At 36.3% G+C, this 19,646-nt stretch overlaps 1 protein-coding gene across 3 annotated transcripts in view; it reads left to right on the top strand.

Moving 5' to 3' along the window:
• Positions 1-19,646, top strand: part of Agmo (alkylglycerol monooxygenase) — a 379,192-nt gene that overhangs the window by 347,652 nt on the left and 11,894 nt on the right. For 2 of the 3 annotated variants that reach the window (XM_076941965.1, XM_076941964.1), the window contains one exon: positions 4,316-4,432. The exons of the other annotated variant lie outside the window; for it this stretch is intronic. In XM_076941965.1, coding sequence (XP_076798080.1) covers positions 4,316-4,417 — 102 coding nt within the window. In that variant the 3' untranslated portion in view covers positions 4,418-4,432. Of the gene's footprint in view, positions 1-4,315; positions 4,433-19,646 lie in introns of those variants that run through there. 3 annotated transcript variants of the gene reach the window in all.

The following is a 19,646-nucleotide window of genomic DNA, read 5'->3' as shown; positions in this document are numbered from 1 at the left end:
AATCCAATCATAAAAGAACACACATGGTATGCGCTCATTGATACGTGAATATTAGCCTAAAAGCTCAGAATACCCAAAATACAATTCACAGACCACATGAAGCTCAAGATGAAGGAAGACCAAAGTGTGGATACTTCGGTCCTTCTTAGAAGAGGGAACAAAATATCCATGGGAGGAGAAACAGAGACAAAGCATGGAGCAGAGACTGAAGGGAAAGCCATGTAGAGACTTCACTACCTGGGGATCCATCACATATACAGTTACCAAACCCGGACTATTATGAATGCCAAGAAGTGCTTGCTGACAGGAGCCTGATATAGCTGTCCCCTGAGAGGCTCTGCTAGAGCCTGAAAAATACAGAGGCGGGTGCTTGCAGCCAATAATAAGACTGAGCACAGGGTCCCCAATGGAGGAGTTAGAGAAAGGACTGAAGGAGCTGAAGGTGTTTGCAGCCCCATAGGAAGAACAACAATACGAACCAACCAGACCCCCCAGAACTCCCAGGGAGTAAACCACCAAGCAAAGAGTACCCATGGCTCCAGCCACATATGTAGCTGAGGATGGCCTTGTCAGACATCAATGGGAGAAGAGGCCCTTGGTCCTGTGAAGGTTCCATGCCCCAGAGTAGGGGCCTGCCAGTATGGTGGAATTGGAGTGAGTGGGCTGATGAACAGGCAGAGGGGGATGAGATAGGAGGTTTTCAGAGGGGAAACCAGGAAAGGGGACAACATTAGAAATGTAAATAAAGAAAATATCTAATTAAAAAATTTTAAAAAATGATGGTACATCACTCCCATAATTATGTTATATATAATTATAATTTTTTGAGAAATTGCTTTTTTTATGGCTTTGAAGTGTTTATGTTCACAAGTACTCGGAATTACAAATAAAACAACACTTTCGGAGCTGAGGGAAGCCCCTAGCCAAAAAAATAAAATTAAAATAAAATATAAAAAACAAAAAGAAAAACAAAGAATCAGTTAATTTTATGAGAAGATCTTCCTGTAATTGAACCTCTAATGTTTAGGTATGGTCCTCATAGATTCAAATGTTTGAACAAGTCTTTGGGGGCAGGGAGGGGAATGTTAAGGTTTGTATGCTTGGCCCAGGGATTAGCACTATTAGAAGGTATGGCCCTGTTGGAGTAGGTGTGTCACTGAGGGTGTGGACTTTAATACTCTAGTCCGAGCTGCCTAGAAGTGAGTTTTCCACTAGCAGCCTTCAGATGAAGATGTAGAAATGTCAGCTCTGCCTGCACCATGCCTGCCTCGATGCTGCCACGCTCCCACCTTGATGATAATGGAGTGAACCTCTGGACCTGTAAGCCAGCCCCAATTAAATGTTGTCCTTTATAAGACTTGCTTTGTCTATGGTGTCTTCTCACAGCAGTAAAAGTCTAATTAAGACAGAGGTATTTATTAATCTGAGATCTTAGATATGAACGAAAAAGAGAAAGTTTATGAGTTAAGAATTATTGTACATGAAGTTGCCAAAAAGTTAGTTATGGTGGTTTGCAGGAACTGATATAGAGGCCATAGCAGGACCCTGCTTACCATCTTGCTCTTCTTGGCTTGCTCAGGCCTGTTTTTTTATACAATGCATGGCTACCAGCCCAGGGACAGCACCACCCACAGTGGGGTCTGCCCTTCCCCATCAATCACTAATAAAGAAAATTCCTTACAGAACTCCCTACAACCTGATATTATGGAGGCAATTTCTTTAGTTTGGATGGCCTATTTTGTGGGGAGCTACCCTTGTACTTGTGGTTCTGAGTTGTCAGGAACTACCTCCTCTATGTCATTCACCCTAAGATAACAATGGGTGGAAGAAAAGCTGCAGCATCATTGTCCATTCTTCCTTCCTTGTATACCCAGTCCAGCTCCCTTGTCAATTATGTGTGTTCTCCAAGCTTTCACTTGCATGGATAAGCATCCCTTCAGAAACTCCATAAAAGGAAGAGCTACTGCTGTTCTAAAATTATAACTGTGCTTCCTAAATAGGCTGTGGCACTGCTTGTCAGTCTCTTCCCTGTGTTTGCACTCTCCCGCTCCACTCCAGGATTATTTTCCATTAATGCTACTTCTTCAAACACGCTCAAAATGCTAAAGAGCTAATTTGTCACAAATAATAGGGTAGAAAAAATACATTTCACAGGAATACCCAACTTCCCACAGTTTTAATCACTATATTGAATGTTTCAATTTTTTTCATGGTTCTATTAATGTTCATCTACATGCCAGGGCTCTTTCTTTTGCTATCTCTCATCTTCCTCAAAACTTCGACTTCCAATTATGAATTTTTAAACTTAAGTTATCATTACATATTTGAATGATATAACCATTGTTAATGTCTTAATAAACTGTAATAACACTTTCCTGCAAAGGAAAACTTAGTGGCGAAAAGAGAAAAGCAATCTTCTGCGACTGTGAACGGCTGTTGTTTCTTCTTTGCTTTCCCTCATGAAAAGCTGGTCTCGCCATAGCCTGGCTTCCCATTCTATTTTTGACTCACTTCAATTGATCCAAATCACTTCCCCAAGATGGCTTTTATTAATGTCAGCAGTTACCTCCATGTTGTCAAGTTCACTTCCTAGGTCTTGGATTATATGACTTAGAGGCAATTTTGTTAGTGCCTGATAAATGACAATTGCCCTTTGAAGCTTTCTTCTTTTAGATTCTATTACATCACACTCCACTGTGTCCTTTTATTTCCCAGACTGTCTGCTTTACTGATTGTTCCTTCCTCTATCAATTTATAAATAGACTACATACTGTTGCTGTCCCTCTTACCAGAGTTGGGGTTTTATTGAGAGAGATTAAAAAAAAAAAAAACTCACTGTATATTTTATTTAATCCTGTATTTCTCAAGCCTAAAACACAACACCATATAGCAATCACCATTATTGGTTAAATGAATAGACATTTGTTTGTCTAATTGTCAACATGTGGCATGGCCTATGGTTTCAATCTCTCAGCTTCTGAGCACCCAAATAAGATAAACACTAGGATCAGTGAGAAGGGTAAATAAAATGGTCTACACAGGTGCCATAGTCAATTCTGGGGTTTTGGGTTTTAGACCCAAGCTCACTGACACCTTTTCAAAGACACTTCCATTGATAATTGTATCTAAAAAACATCTTTGATCAAAGTTACATCTGATTATCTTATTCCATTGTATTTATATTATGGACCACTAGTTGATAATAAATTATTGGTGTTTCTTTTCCCATTCTATCTGTCTCTTGTGAATTCACTTGAGACTTTTACTGAAGAAGTCTAAATTAACCCTTGGGTGTACAGCTTGATCCCCTTGATAGTCTCTTTCTCTCACTCTTGCTTTCTCTCTCATTTTGTTTCTTTCATTCTCTCTCCCACTTCCCTTCCCTTTCTTCCCTACCTCCCTCTTTCTCTCTCTTCCACCTGTAATCCATTAATTTTTTGTCTTCATATACTCCCATTTTTCTTTCTAAAACAAACTAAAAGGAACTGATTCCCAACTTTTAGCAAAATGTTTAAAACAGAAAAACATTGCTTTTAAATATTAACAAACAGTCGCTCACAAATTCACTAATAAAGAACATTAATATTCGTTTACACTCCTAAAAACAAAAAAATACCTGAGTTTCCTACCTATAATTTTGGTTTGATGCCTTTTAGGGTTAAAAATCTCCTGCTACATTGTTTCTTTATGTATCCCTTAAGATCTATTTCTCCTTTCTCCTGTCTGTCCTAGAAGGCTGGCCTCAACCATTTTGCCAGCAGGTACATTTATTATCTGTTTGCTGGTAATGTTTGCCTAAATGGAAATTCAATTGAGATTTTGAGGAAAACCATGAGTCCAGAGGTTTTAGGGCTACAAATCCTTCACTGTCCCCTATTTTTGTGTTCACTGCATTTTGTAAATCCAGAGCTCTTCCCTTGGAAGCCCCACATAACCTTTCTTTTATTATTTTTATGTTCAGTGCCTCAGTGTGATTTTTATCAAATAATTCTCCAAATAACGTATTTTGAATATATCTTCTACTTTTCCCAAAAGTTTCAGGTTAGGTGTAAAATTTCCTTCATGTAATCTCTTTGCATCTACTCTTCTACATTGTGTGTTGTGGTCTAGCTCTGGTTATGTCAGGCTGTCTTTACACAGCCATGCCACCCTTTTCCCATCACTAACAGGAACCAATTTGCTGATTGACACCTTGCTGGAATTCAAAGGAGTGTGAAATGCAAGTACATAGGAGCTTGGTAGCTGCAGGTGTGGTGTACATGAGGTTCCGCAACACACCCCAATCTGATGCAGGGGATGTCTTTTGTCTTTTCAGATGCTGAGAGCTGAACCATTTTGCAAATTGATTGGCCACATTGCAACCTTCTTCAATATTTCATTGGCCACATTGCAACTTTCTTCAATACTTGTTCACTAGTGATAAAGGCCATTTGATAAATAAACCAGCCTCCAGTTTTGATATGAAAGCATTATCTAAGCCTAGGTTCCTATTAAGCTGAGGAAAGAAACCTGTCACTTCTGACCTTAGTTGTTTTCAAGGGAAAATTTTAGCCCATCGACAAAAAGTGAGAGGAAAATACAGTTTTGATACAGAATTAGAGAAATATTTGCACAAGAAGTATAAGAGGTTTTGGAACATGAAGAATTATTGTTAGCTTTTGAAATTAATTTGTATAAATTAAAGTTGTATAATCAAAGGTGTTAATAATTCCAAATAGTAGTAGAGTTTATGCAACACGATAATGAAAACATTGTTCTCTTATGCTTCTATTCTCAGATGCACACACAGACTCACACATCCATGCATACATATACGTACATACATAGACATGCATATGTATGCATGAATATACACATACAGACACACATACAGTTACAAAGCCATTCATTTTTAGGAATACACAAATGAATATGCATTCTGGATATGTACTATTACATTTAAATTCATTTCCTTGATATAAATGTATTTGCTCTTAAAAGTGGTATTTTAAATAAAAGGTTTCTTTTACTATAAAGCCAATAGCCACATGTAACTATTCAATCAGTTATATAAATTTTATCACTGGAGAATTAGTCCTGTAAGTATTTGCATTTTCTGTTCTTGTTAAATGGTTTCTAGAGCTCATCTTTTCTGGGAGGGGCAGATAGGTGAATAGAGATGAGGGAGTAGAGAAAGGTGTTGAAAGACATTAGCAGCACCTGTGAGAGTGTTTGATTGTTTCAAAAAACAAAACATGAAGCAAGCTCTTTAAAGGACATTACTACCACCAGGGAAAAATTGTGAAGGTTATTTGTAAATTTTAAAGTAATCAAAATCTTAAACATGAGAGGGGGAAGATGAAATAACTATTAAGATTTTCTAACATGTAATTATCATAATAAATCTGAAAACCATTGCCCTCAACAACTCCATGTGGTCAGAAACTAATTTTAAATACATTTTGTAGGGTTATAAAAACTATATATTTAGTGTGTTTTTTATTTTCAATAAGCTAATGTTAAAATTGCAAACAAGAAAATCATTGTGTAGCATTTTACAATTTCCTATTTCTAGAACATATGTCCTAGACTCCTACTCTCATCCACGGCAGGTTTTGTGATTCTTACTTTAAATGGAACCTTTGGGACTACTCATGCATGACTGATACACTTAGATAATAACAGGCATTCAATATGCTCTATGTGCCTTTGATTTACCTGACAAGTGACAACAAGGCTATATTGAGTTAAGTACAGACACTATCACTAAATTAACATTCTCAGGACATGACTGTGGTTATTGTCATACAAGAGCAGAACTCTGACTCAATATCCTGTCTAGCAAGCAACCTTTACCAGATGCTTCTAAGGAAGGGAAACATCACCTCTAAGGCAATTGGATGAATATGCAATTTTATGCCTCTGAGGGGTAACACTTCATCCTGGCCCCAGATGATGGGACACTTATATTCTCTTTGTATTCCTATAAGAATTGGTATCTTAAAAAGCGTGTTTTGTGAAACTTTCAGCAAAATAAAATTTAACTTTAAGTAAAATATTAAGTTGGTCAAAATGAATTATTTTCCCTATTCAATTAACTTATGATATGATATAAAATGTGTAGTGCCAACTTCTAATTATTCATTTCTTCATGTAAATTATATATCTAAATAACTAATCTGACAAAACATCAGGTTATTTTAAAAATAATGTCAGTAAAAATGAAATCAATGTGTAAGACAAAGACTATACATATAATCAAACTATGGCAGGCAACATCTAACAAAACAAAACTCTGATCCATACACCTATGTCCACTGCCTTAACAAGCCAACATCAAGTTTGGCAGCAGATGATTAGGAATTAAAATCACATCCACATAGCAGTAATATCCAAAATCTTGACTTGGTGGAAGACTTTTAGCTTATCAATCTTGTCCCCTCTGTTAACTTCAAACTCAGGAACAATTATACAAAATCAAATACATTTCCCAATTCAGTTACATAAGAGGTCCAATTTCTGGCTATTCTGCCCCTACCAACCACTACAAATGACATGCAATTACTCAGTCCTCTGCCTTTTTCTTTTCTCACTCTGATGTTTTATGTGCTTGCAACTGCCTGGAAAAACTGACCATATATGGTAGTGGTTGGCATTCTAGCTATAGGATGCTCTAAATTTGCAGACTCAATTCTACAAACACCTTGTGTATATTTACCATATTGACATGGTACATTATCATTGGTTCTATGGGAGAAATATATGTAAAGAAATTAAGTTACTTTATGAAAATATATTTAGAATAGTCTAAATCAGAACCCACATTCCACTTCAATGTGCTTCTAACTAAATCTATAATGGCAATGTATCATCAGAGAGAGTTTTGTGTGTACTGGGTCCCTGACTCTACATCTCAGCAGATGCATTTACAGTATCTGGTGACAGAACTAATCTGTATAATACAATTATTTGTAAAAGGGGTTTGACTTTCACTCTTGTGCCACGCCAACCCTGACCAGCAGGAATTAAGACACTGAACAACCAGTTCCTTCTCACAGCAGTTTTCTCAGGATGCTTAGTAGTTGGTAGTCAAAATGGCGAGCCCTTCCCAGGCGCAGGCTTATAAACCCTGCCAGGGGCCCATGAACTCATGCCACGTGCACTATACAGCTGAGGTCACTAAACAGCAAAACAAGCTATGTGGGATAAACAATATATTTATCAGAGTGTGCTTCAGCTGTTATAGGCTTTTGAAATCCAAGTCTTTCATCAGGGTATAAGGTTCCAGATGGCTGCAAAGTTGATCTAGCCGCTTTCTACTAAAATCGGCTCCCAACACACTCTGTTGTAGATAAGAAAGATAAGATGCCTGGAAAATTTGTTCTGGTTGGTTTTATATCAACTTAAAATAGGTACGGATATTTTGGAAGAAGATCCTCTTTTGAGGTGATGCTCTCACAAGATTGTCAATTGATTGTCAAGCCTGTGGTGCACTTTCTTGATTAAAATTGAATGTAGGAGGTCCCAACTCACTATGGGTGGTGCTATATTCTGTACTAGTGCTCCTTTATGTTACCAAATAGCAGGCTGAGCTATCTAAGAGAGCATGCTGGTAAACTGCGCTCCTCTAAGGTATTACATCAGCTCTAGTCTCCAGGTTCATGCCATTTGAGTTTCGGCTCTGATAACCTCGAGTGATGGGGTGTATTGTAGAACTATAAACTGAAATAAACCCTTTCTCTCTCAGGATGCTGATCATGGTACTGTGATCACAGCAATAAAAAACCTAACTAAGACAGTCACCCAACTGAACCGAGTATGTCTCTGTCAGTTGCATTTTATATTTCTATGAAGATCTACCCATTTTTTTTCATCCACAACAAATTTTGGCCCCTTAAGTAGTGATTGTTGATTTATTTATTGTACCTACTTTTTCTAACCTAATAAAATATTTTTCTATTATCTAAAACAAAAACACTAGAAAACTTAAAACAAACAGACAAACAAAACCCAGCCATTATTGATATTGTCAAAAGAAGAAGTGAAGGGGATCGTGGCTAAACAATCTTTCGATGAGCTGTGACCAAGAATAAATATGTGGAGGAGATGTAAAGTAGGTGGTCTATACCTACCTCTGTTATATGTGCTTTGTGACAGAGTTCATCTTGGCTTAGCAATAAACTATGAGCTTATAATAATAATCAAAACAGGTACTTATCTAGGTCTCATGTCAGTCAACAACCAGCTTTTCAGAATCTGCTCAGTACCTTTCCTCAGCCATTTTATTAGTGGAACCAGAAGGAGGGAAAATGAAGACATGGTCCAAGCCCTACATTCTGAGGACAAACTCAGACATTTGGTTATATACCCATATTTCCAATTCAAAATGAAACTAACAAATGAGTTTTCATTTTTTTGTATAATATTGAATGCCATGTTTATGGGTTATAGTAAAAAAAAAACCTTATAAATGAAAGGATCTCATCTTGGTTGTGATGAAAAATAATCTCAATATATGATTTTCAGATTAGTTGACTTTCTGAAGCCATCCATTTTCCAGAAAACAGATCTAACCTTTCTTCCTTATATTTTCCAGTAGTATTTTATAATTTAATAAATAATTATGAGGCTGGGTCATCATAACTGAGTTTAGTGCCTCATCTGTCTCTCAGTAGACATTTATTTATTTATATTCTTCTGTTACTGACTCATCTATGACTTTAACTGCTACCAGAGCCATAAGATTTATAGAAAACACTATTCTCAAGAATGATGAAGGAGATGTCAGGAAATTGAATAGATGTGTCTAGCAGTGGGGAATGGGTCCTGGGGGTAGCAAGCAGGAAGTCCCAGATGCCAGGAAAGCAAGAGCCTCTCAGGACCCCACAGGGATGAGATTAGCTGAAATACCCCACAGTGGGGAGGGAGAAACTGTGGAGACCATATCTAGAGGTTAAGCGTGATCCCCTGGTTGAGGGATGGGGCCACCCATCCATCTGCAAAATTTTAACCCATAATTGCTCCTGTCTAAAGGAAATATAGAGATAAAGAGTGGAGCAGAGACTGAAGGAAATGTCATCTAGAGAATGCCCCACATGGAGATCCATCCCATATACAGTTACCTAACCCAGACACTCTTGTGGATGCCAAGAAGTGCTTGCTGACAGGAGCCTGATATAACTGTCTTCTGAGAAGCTCTGCCAGATCCTGACCAATACAGATGCAGATGCTTGCAGCCAACCATCAGACTGAGCACAGGGACCCAATGGAGAAGTTAGGGGAAGGAATGAAGGAGCTGAAGGAGGCTTATCTGGCATCAGTGGGAGGGGAGGCCCTTGGTCTTGTGAATGCTTGATGCCTCAGAGTAGAGGAATGCTAGGGCAATGAGGCTGGAGAGGGTAGGTGGGTGAGGGAGCACCCTCATAGAAGCAGAGTAAGGGGGGACGGGATAGAAGGTTTGCAGAAGGGAACCTAGGAAAGGGGATAACATTTGTAATGAAATGTAATAAACATTGAAATGTAAATAAATAAAATATCTAATTAAAAAAAAGAATGGCCATTGAATCTAGCAGACAATTGTATCATTTGGATTACATTATGAGTAGTTAATATCCCTAAGTCTTATGTAAATTCAGACAAAACTCCAATGATTTTGAAAAACATTTATCTTTAGATATATAAAAAGCATCATTTGAAATACAATAAAGATTGACAAGAAGTCATTCCCATTTTAGGTTTGCTTCCAAAAATTAAATCAGCAGCCTCAGCCAGTGAAATGAATGTTTTTGAAATATAAGGCTTTATAAATTCAGTCAAGGGTCTGAGCAAAGAAACACTGCAAATTGCTTTAGTTTCTGCTAAAATTTTCCCATATCACAAATCATGCTTGGCTTAATACAGCATAATAATTCTGCTGGAAATTTTTATAGTCATGATTGACACTCTAAATGACAAAAAAAAAAGAAAAAGAAAAAGAAATCTGGCTCGGCATAGCATGGAAAATACTGTAACCACAGAAACAATACGGGAACCACAGAAATAAATGGTTCAGGTAAAGAAGGGATAAAAATGGAGCGTAGAACAAAGCTGGCTAGCCAACAAAGAACAAGGAGCAAAGCGCTTGGCTGGTTTTGTTGGTGAGAGATAAGCTTGTTTGGTTTTTATTTTATCCCGTCTTTTAATGTCCTTACCCACATGTGGGAAATAGTACCTGCTTAGTTAGTCACAGCCTTTTCTCCCCTCATGTTGCCTTTTACTGAGATGTCATCAAATGTATAGTGAAGAAGATGAACCTCTAATACCATTCAGATGTGCTGGGAGTTTATGATTTGACAAATTTCATGAGAATACTTTTGTCATTAATACAAGTGTAATGGAAAAGCTATAAAAATGATCCAAATTAAAGAATTGTTTTAATAGTGTTCACAAACCCATTTCTACAACCAGATATGTAATTTTTGTTTTGTTTTTATTTAGAGCTGAGGACCGAACCCAGGGCCTTGCACTTGCTAGGCAAGCACTCTACCACTGAGCTAAATCCCCAACCCTCAGATATGTAATTTTACTGCTACCTATATTACTACTTTTGTGTGACATAAGTGAACTCTTTAATGCTTGGTTAAAATATAAGTTTACTAAGTACAGCAAGAACTAAGATTATTGTCTAGTTTTTTTTAGAAACCAAGCTCAAACTTACCACTTTATTGCTAATTGAGTTTTAGATTTATGGTTTAAAAAGTAGAAAATCTCAGGCAGGCTGCTTACTTTTTTGAAGCCTCACTGAAGTGTGAGAATGGCTCTTGCCACATAGATCTGTTATGAGAGCCACATATGGTATGTGAAGTTCTATGTGAATAAAAATATTATTTAATCATTTATTCATATACAAATAGCCTCAAGAAAATTATGACTGATAAATATAATTCTAGGAATTTAGGATTCAAAAAAAACCTTAACTGAATAAATAAATTCTTCAGTTTTACCCACTTCTTGTCTGATTTCAGAAATAAAGCTTAACAAACATTAAAAATCAAACCATTGTGTGCAGAGCTCAGAGTTTCCACAGATAAATAGTGAGCAGAACAGTTAAAGGGCAGAGGCTGTGGAGGTGAGAGTTAAGTCAAGAATGACGCCATTAAGTAGGCATGCATCTTGCTAGAATTATGGATTTTAAAATGTTGATCCTACGGATGGTTAGGAAAAGGGTACACGTTGTCCAGTTGCCTCAAGCAAGAGCATCACTAACATGTTCTAGAAAGAGTAAGAAGGACAGCATGATCTCATTGAAAACTAATTACCTCCCCTTTGAAAATGTCCCACTTGAATTTATACTAGAAATTTGATCTTCAACATGAATAATGAGAGGGCTTAAACATCCTATCCACAACACATTAATGTAAAGTTAAGAGGAAAGAATATTAATTTGGGGACAAAATACTGCCACATACCATGTATGATAAATTTAAAGAACTGAATATTGGATTCATCGACTTAGAAATTACTGATGATGTTAGAACGTGCTTTAATAAAATGGTATGAGTTATAGACAATGTGAAAGGAAAACTGAAGACAAAGACTGTGTGTGACATAGCAAACAGCTCCAGAAAGAAATAAACAGGGTAAAAACAGCAGAAAGAAAAACAAAAATTGAAAAAAAAAAAAAAAAAAAGAAAGTATTATTTGCGTAGGGGTTTGATGGGTGGCAATATACATATGAAAATGATCTAGTAAAGAGTGACTGCTCAAAATGTATATGAACAAAGGGAATAGGTGGAATCTTCTGAAGGAGGGAAGTCAGAGGCTTAGTGCAGAAGAGAGAAGACTTAACAGGCTCTTGCATGATTTATCTCTGTTGCATTTAGAACACAAATCCTGTGGAAGACAATGGTGGAACTTTGGTGAGCGTGAGACAGGAAGTTGGACAAGTTCTCCTCTTAAGATTGAAAAAAATTAGCTACGATTTAAGCTAGGTACAAAGTACTTTTCCAGATTATACTCTTTCTCTGTATCTTTCTGTCTCTGTCTCTGACTCACACTGTCTCTCACGTATTATTTCTATTTCATATCTATCTTTATCTACATATATATCTACCTATATATCTGTGTCTATTTATCAATTTATCTATCCATCTTTCTATAAAGTTATATAAATGTATTTTTCTGTGTGTGTGTGTGTGTGCGCGCACGTATGTGTGTGTGTAAGTATGCCACCAAGTATTTGTAAAATTAATGGGAAAGCACCTGAGACTCAATTCTTTCCTTTTACCATGAGGGTCCCAGCAATGGGTTTGCCACAAGAGCTTTAATCTACTGGGCCATTTTATAGGATTGGAAGAACCATTTTTTAAAAAGTTATAGAATATAGTGTATAGATATCTAGTATGATTGCCTGAGAAAAGGAAAGACCAAATGACTGGGTGAAACCAGTCAAAAGGCAGTGCTTTTCTCTGGACATTCTGTGGCAATTGTGTACAATATTGATCTGTATCAGTCAGGGTGGTTTTACAAAATTAGAGAAATGTCAAAGATTGAGGATGTCTACAGAGGTTGTTTATAATTACTGATGTTTGGAGCTAAGCTTCATAAGGAAATGTGTGAGGCATCAAAAGAACAAGGTAGTTAAAAGTCAACACAATAAAAACTAACATAGAAATTAGAAGTATGACATCATGCACATTAAATTGTGCAATTTGTTGTCATCTTATTTATTTCTTTATTTGACTGAATTATACTATATGTCAATACTTTTGACTTTTTGACTGACAAGTCTTTTGTGCCCATGAAAGTTCTAGACAACCCCAGGCATACAGCAGTAGATATAGAACATGTACTAATAGCAATTCATAAAGATTTTCAAGATTTTAAAATCACTTTTATTTGTTCATACTTTTGAACATTTATATGATTTTTAACAATTTCCCACCCCACCCATTTCTGGTTTATTCCAGCAAAAAAAATTATGCTCCTCTGCTAAAACCTATCAATACATATAGTACCTCCGGGAGGGTGGGGCTTAGAGGGCATGTTCTTTGGAACTTACACTCTAGCCTTCCTTTCCTCTGTGATGTTCCCTGAGATTTGGAGAGGGTTATTTAGCTGCCCTATGTATGGCTGAGCATCACACTATCATATAATTATCAGCACTTGAATCAGTTATACATTTCTGAACTTCAGGGAGACATATTTTAGCTGAATGAGGATAATAATACCTATGGATATACCAAAGAGAATAGGGTAAATCCCACAAGGACTTAACCTTACACGAAGGACTAGAGACAACTGAAAAAAACTGGTCAGATGACTGGTCATCTTCCACATGAAAGGACACACCAATTGCTTCTCCAGTGCCAATGCGTCTGTCCATAAAACACACATACAAGCATCATTATGTGGTCTGAACAGATTATATGTAGGAATATATATGTATATACACATATGCATGCAATGATGATTAATTTTAAAAAGATGCCATAAATTAGAAGGGGACAGGCAGGTGTAAATAGGAAGTTTTAAAGGGGGAAGAAGAAGAAGGGATAAACATTGCATTTCTATTATAATCTCAAAAATAAAGAAGGAAAAAATATAGTAGTACTTTTCCTGCCTAGAGACCTGAGATTTTGAGGAGGCCTACAGAATCAAGCAAGAATTCCCTCCAGTGCAACAGATCTCAAATCCATATGCCACTATTGTCTTAGGAAGCCCTGCCATCTAGAAGGTAACTAATGTGGCTTGTGGGACTCACAACTGGGTAAGATCACTGATGACTTTTTTATACCAGTATCTGCTTAGACCCATCTGGCACTATGGAGGCAGGCCAGGGAGGATAGTGCTTCTAGATCAGCTACATCTTAATTTATCCATGTGCAATAACCAAAGTATTTGTTATCTTCATTACAGCATCTAACTATCAAGTTCTGGTTAAAAATCCAGAGGATGGGGAGAAAATTTAAACAATTCTTTGGTGGTCATATAATTTTTCATTACTAAATATAAAAGCAAATTAATAAAATGGATCTGGTCCTTTACATTAAATAGTAAATCTTTATTAAATGTTTGATTCTGAAAAATATAAAATATTTATTCATTTTTCTGAGAGGAGCAAATTTTTACTTTATAATCTTCAGTGCTGAGAATACTTCTTTGTATAACTATGTAGTGGTGAATGCCAGAGATATGTTTAGTACTATTTCACAAATTGTTTAAAATTTATATTTCTAAGCCAAATCTATATAATATTTTCTTATTATACTTAAATCAGAAATTCATGGGGTAAATTTTAAAAATCAAACATTATAGCAAAATTCTATCAAAAGATATACTAATTTGATATATGCTGCAAAACAATAGCAGGAAATGTTAAGAATTTTAGGAATGTAGGAAGTTCATGCCAGGTCTATCTTGATGACCAGATGTCAATGCCACTTCCTCTATTAGAATTATTATTACTGTGATAAAATACCATAACCAAAACAACTTTGGGAAAAAATAGTTTATTTGGTTTACACTTCCAATAGCCTATTATTGAAGGAAGCCAAGACAGACACTCAAGCAGGGAAGGAACTTGGAGGCAGAAACTGATGCAGAGAATATGGAGGGGTGCTGCTTATTGGCTTGTTCATCATGACTTACTCGGCCTGCTTTCTGTTACAACCTGGGTCTACCAGCCCAGGGATGGAATCATCCACAATGGGCTGGGCCTTCCCTTATCAATCACTAATTAAGAGAATGCCCTACAGCTGGATCTTATGGAGATATTTTCTCAATTGATGCTTCCTCCTTTCAGGTAACTCTAGCCTGTGTCAAATTGACACAAAGTGAGCCAGCATAGCTACATATTTTAAATCAATGTTTAATTTATTTACAAACTTAATATGTAAATACAAACTCAAATATGTAAATGGCATAATACCTAATTTACATTAGATTCAAGACCTAGTTACAATATAATGAGCAAAGTATATGTTTTCATCAGTCTCAATTATGTTATTTTTGTATTTTCAACTTTTGTTAGTGATTCTAAGGTTTAACTCATCTTGATCATATTCATATGATCATACAAAATTCATTTTCCTTTCCAGTGTTGTAAATATACACTGTCTATTATTCCTGTACAAGTTAAACATCTCTAAAATTAGAGATAAGCTTGCTAGTCAGAGTCCCATATACCGAATTCAAAGGGCTGTTTTTCAATTTGCATAATAGCTACACATAATGACTGTAATAGGACAGTGCTCTTCTGTGTCTGCTTATTTATTGTTCTGTGAGGAGTTGGGTGAACTCACTATTGGTGACATTCACACCAATCAATATTGTGTTCATGTAAAGGTCAGAAGAGGAAATGTAATAGCTTTGATGTTTTTCAAATAATAACAGAATCACTGTGTACACTTTTAAAATACCCTGAGACTTGGGGTTTGTCTCTGACCCCCTAAGATGGAATATCTAGTGACACAATGGTACTGGGCTTCTCTATGTTTTAAAGTTTTCAAGTGATTTGCATAGGAAATCAAGACTAAAAACCAATAGCTTAGAGAAAATGCTTATTTATCTAGTTATACCAAGCAATATTTCCTTCGGCAGAGATAATCAGAGGTTGACAAAAGCAAATTGCTGTCATTAGTACCCTGGTTCAATAATTCAGAGAGTGCCTTTTGTAACAAACACAAAGACAGCTGTATTATATATGATACAAACAATCTTTTCAAAGGGCAAAATCATTATTTCCTCTTGTTTGTTAGGAAAGAAAATTAATACCCCAGGTGAGAGATCATATGTTGAGGCAAAACATTTCCTCTTCCACCAGCCATCGATTATCAATAACCCCTCAGCTAGGCATGGCACTTCCTCATCACCTTTCCCTGTCATGCTGGGATTTTGTCTCGTCTGATCTATTGCAGATCTTGTGCATTCTGTCACAACTGCTGTGATTCTTATGTGCAGTTTCCCTGTGGGTGCAGAAAACAGCTCTGTTACAGTTATCTACCCGTTCTGGCTCTTGAATGTTTCCACCCCCTTTCCCATGATGATCCCTGAGCCTTAGTGAGAGTGGGTGAGATAGAGGTGTTCCAGTTAGTCATGTATTCTTTCAATCCTGGCCAGTTGTAGGTATTTATGTTAATGACCATCTACTGGAAAAAAAAACTATGATAATGTGGTAAGAGTGCTCCTAGACTAAAGCATCTTTGATTATCATTGAGTCATTAACATTAACTGGGAGGACATAATGTAAAGGAAGAATGTAAAAGATTTACATTATTATACAAACAAGCCTTATGCTCACAGCAGCCATTAATACTCAATGGAAGCCATGGGCTCTGTCCCAGGGACAGGAACTATGTCATTCTGTCCATCCCCAGCACCATGATGGGCCCAGCAAATAGGCTAGCTCTTCAAATTGTGAGTCAGAATACACCCTTTCTTCTTTAAGTTGCTGCTGTCAGGGTTTGGTGACAGCTACTGGAATGGCAACTAAAACATGTATATTTATCTTGATCACTGCCTGTCAAAACAACTTGAGACTATTATGCTCAACTTGTCAGAGTTGGGTGGGAACTTCTGGTTACACAATCTATACTTTAATTCCAAGTATTTTTCCATTTAAATTAAAATAGACATTTGCCAGCAAAGGCATAGGTCCACAGTGAGCAATAGAATGGAACTTTCTAGGAATAAGGACCACCAGCATTCAAGCCATTTGCTCATCTGAATAATCTACACCATTGTCTTCAATGCATCATTTACTGTGATAAAACACCATAACCAAATGCAGTTTGGGGAGGTGGGTGTTTATTGCATCTTACAACTCTCAATTCATTTTCCATCACTGAAGCAATTCAGAGCAGGAACTCAAATCAAACAGGCCAGGAACCTCGAGGCAGGAATTGAAGCATGGCCTGTGGGGGATTGCTACTTATTGGCCTGCCTCTCCTGGCTTGCTCAATTTCTTATAGAACCCAGGACCTCGAGCCTAGGAGTAGCACCAGCCACAGCAATCTGGGCCTTTCCACATCAGTGATCAATCATGAAAATGTACTATAGTTTTGTGTACAGGCTAATCTTAAGGGAACACTTGCTCTATTGAAGGCCACTCTTTCAAAATGAGTTTAGCATGTGACAAGTTGACATAAAACTGGTTAGCATAGTCATTAACACATTTTAAAGAATAACTTACATATACTATTTAAGTATACTATCATATCATCTGGGAACTGTGACATTTAGGACTTTTGCCTTTCCAATTTGTATCCCCTTAATCTCCTTTAGTCTTATTACTCTAGGTAGAACTTGTAGTACTATGTTGAATAGACATGGAGAGAGTGAGCAACCTTGTCTTGTCCCTGGTTTTAGGAGAATTTCTGTAATTTCCTTTCCATTTAATTTGATGTTAACTATTGGCTTACTATATATTACTTTTATTGTGTTTAGGTATGCACTTTGTATCCCTGATCTCTCTAAGACTTTTTAACATGAGCGTGTGTTTAACTTTGTCAAGGCTTTTTCATCATCTACTAGGATGATCAAGCATTTTTCTTTCTTTCAATATGTTTATATGGTCGATTACATTGTTGGATTCTTATATACTGAACCATCGTTGCATCCCTGGGATGAAGCCTACTTGAACATAGTGGATAATGCTTTTGGTTTTGATGTGTTCTTGGATTCAGTTTGCCAATATTTTATTGAGTAATTTTATATCAGTGTTCATAAAGGAAATGGGTGTGAAATTCTCTTTTTTTCTTGAGTCTTTGTGTGGTTTAGGTATTAGAGTAACTATGGCCTCAGAGACTGAGTTTGCAAATGTTCCTTCTGTTTCTATTTTGTGAAATAGTTGAAGGAGTGTTGGTATTAGCTCTTCTTTGAAAGTCTGGGAGAATTCTGGGCTAAAACCATCTGGCCTTGGGCTTGTTTTTACCTTATTTATTTATTGTTTATATCTAGAATAATCATATTATAGGAAGATTATGTCTAGGAGTATTAGTTTCATGACTAAGAAACATTGATTTTAATTTTCTAAAATGATTCTCAGATTGAATTATTTAAATTAGTTAAGTTCATGTCAATATTGAAATGATATTTATGGCTTAGGAGACTTAAAAACATTGAGATCATGGTTTAAAATAATTATCAAAAGGAGTAGATATTCTGAGATGAAGCCACTAACGAAAAGAAATATTTTAATTTTGAATCCATATCAATGTGTGTCAATTGTCACAGATAGTGTATAAGACTTATGATAGCAATTAAGAATCATGAAAGGTTCATTTTTGCTAGACTATGATAACCACTGGCCTCAGATTTTGACACTGAAACGATACTTTAAACCCTGTTTTAATCTCTGTGCAGCTACACAATACCAATGGATATATATGTCTGCTAAAGCCTATAATGGAAAAGTAACAATAGAAACTTGTAATTGAGTCTGAATATGAGAAAGTACATAACCCCTACTTTTTCTTCTGAAAGAGCTATTCCAGCTACAAAGTAAAGTAAAGGCACATTACAGGAAAGAGAAAGTGCAACCAGGAGTGGTGCTACATACTCAGCACTTGGGAGGCAAATAAAGCCAATTAAGGAGTTCAAGGTCACCCTCATGTCTATAACAAGTTTCATTTGACCCTTGGGATACTTGAGTTTGTGACTTAAAACACAAAAGAAAGGAGAATGTGAATAATGAATAAATTGCAAATGAATACATATTACTTGGCAACAGACAGAAGAAATTATGATGAAATGTTTGAGGCATCAAGAACACTTCATCCTAATTTAAAGCCTGTATATCCTCTTAGAGATTTGCTGCATATGTGTCTTAAGCGGATAGAAGATAGGATTCATTTTTACTTAGAAAGACTACTCTCAAAATGTAATAACTTTGGAAACAGAATAATTAGAAATGAGTCATAGCCACCAAGGGTCATGGGCTGAAGATTCAAGTTAGGACAGGAAGTATGACTAGGTATAAACCAACGTGATGATTACGATAATGGTGCTAATGATGACAATGCTACTGTTGATGAGGATGGTGATGACTTCACTGCTCCCACTGATGCTGATTGCAGGTAGAATCTTTGAGCCCTTACTATTTGGCATGTACCTATGGAAATTTTATTGCATAACTGTGTCGAGTAATCCCTTTACATCCCTTTCAAGTCAAACCTAATTTATTTTCCTTTGAAAGAAGAGAAAATTAATCCTTAAAAAACTGAATGACCTTTTTTTTTTAAAGACTAACAAAAAGTGGAAGTTGGAGACAAATTTTTAACAAAATTGCCTGGATTCTGATTTAAGGTTACACTAATATTTAACACCTCAGTAAATATCCAGAAAATAAATTTTTACTGGGCAGTGGGAAAAAAGCAAAAGTAGGGGAGAATTGAGATTAGATTCTGACATTCTACTTTAGAAGCCAGGATAACAGTGTCATGACTACTGTTACTAAGAATCATGCGTGGGTGATAGATTGATGGGTAATTATTAGTTGTGTGGAAGAAAATAGTCTAATGAAATTGTAGCTAAAATATGTCTTTGCCTTATCTTCCTAGAGAGATAATTTCTAATAGTATTTTTAATATGCATAGAAAACTACTTTGTAAATGCATAGAGTGCCCAGTATTAACCATGATTGCACTAACTGAATGTATTTAACTTTTTTGTCATTAATGTCTCATGAC

The sequence above is a fragment of the Arvicanthis niloticus genome, chromosome 11 (assembly GCF_011762505.2).
Source record: "Arvicanthis niloticus isolate mArvNil1 chromosome 11, mArvNil1.pat.X, whole genome shotgun sequence".
Lineage (NCBI taxonomy): Eukaryota > Metazoa > Chordata > Mammalia > Rodentia > Muridae > Arvicanthis > Arvicanthis niloticus.
The sequence above is the reverse complement of the archived record's forward strand: the minus strand, read 5'-3'. Positions and strand labels throughout refer to the sequence as shown.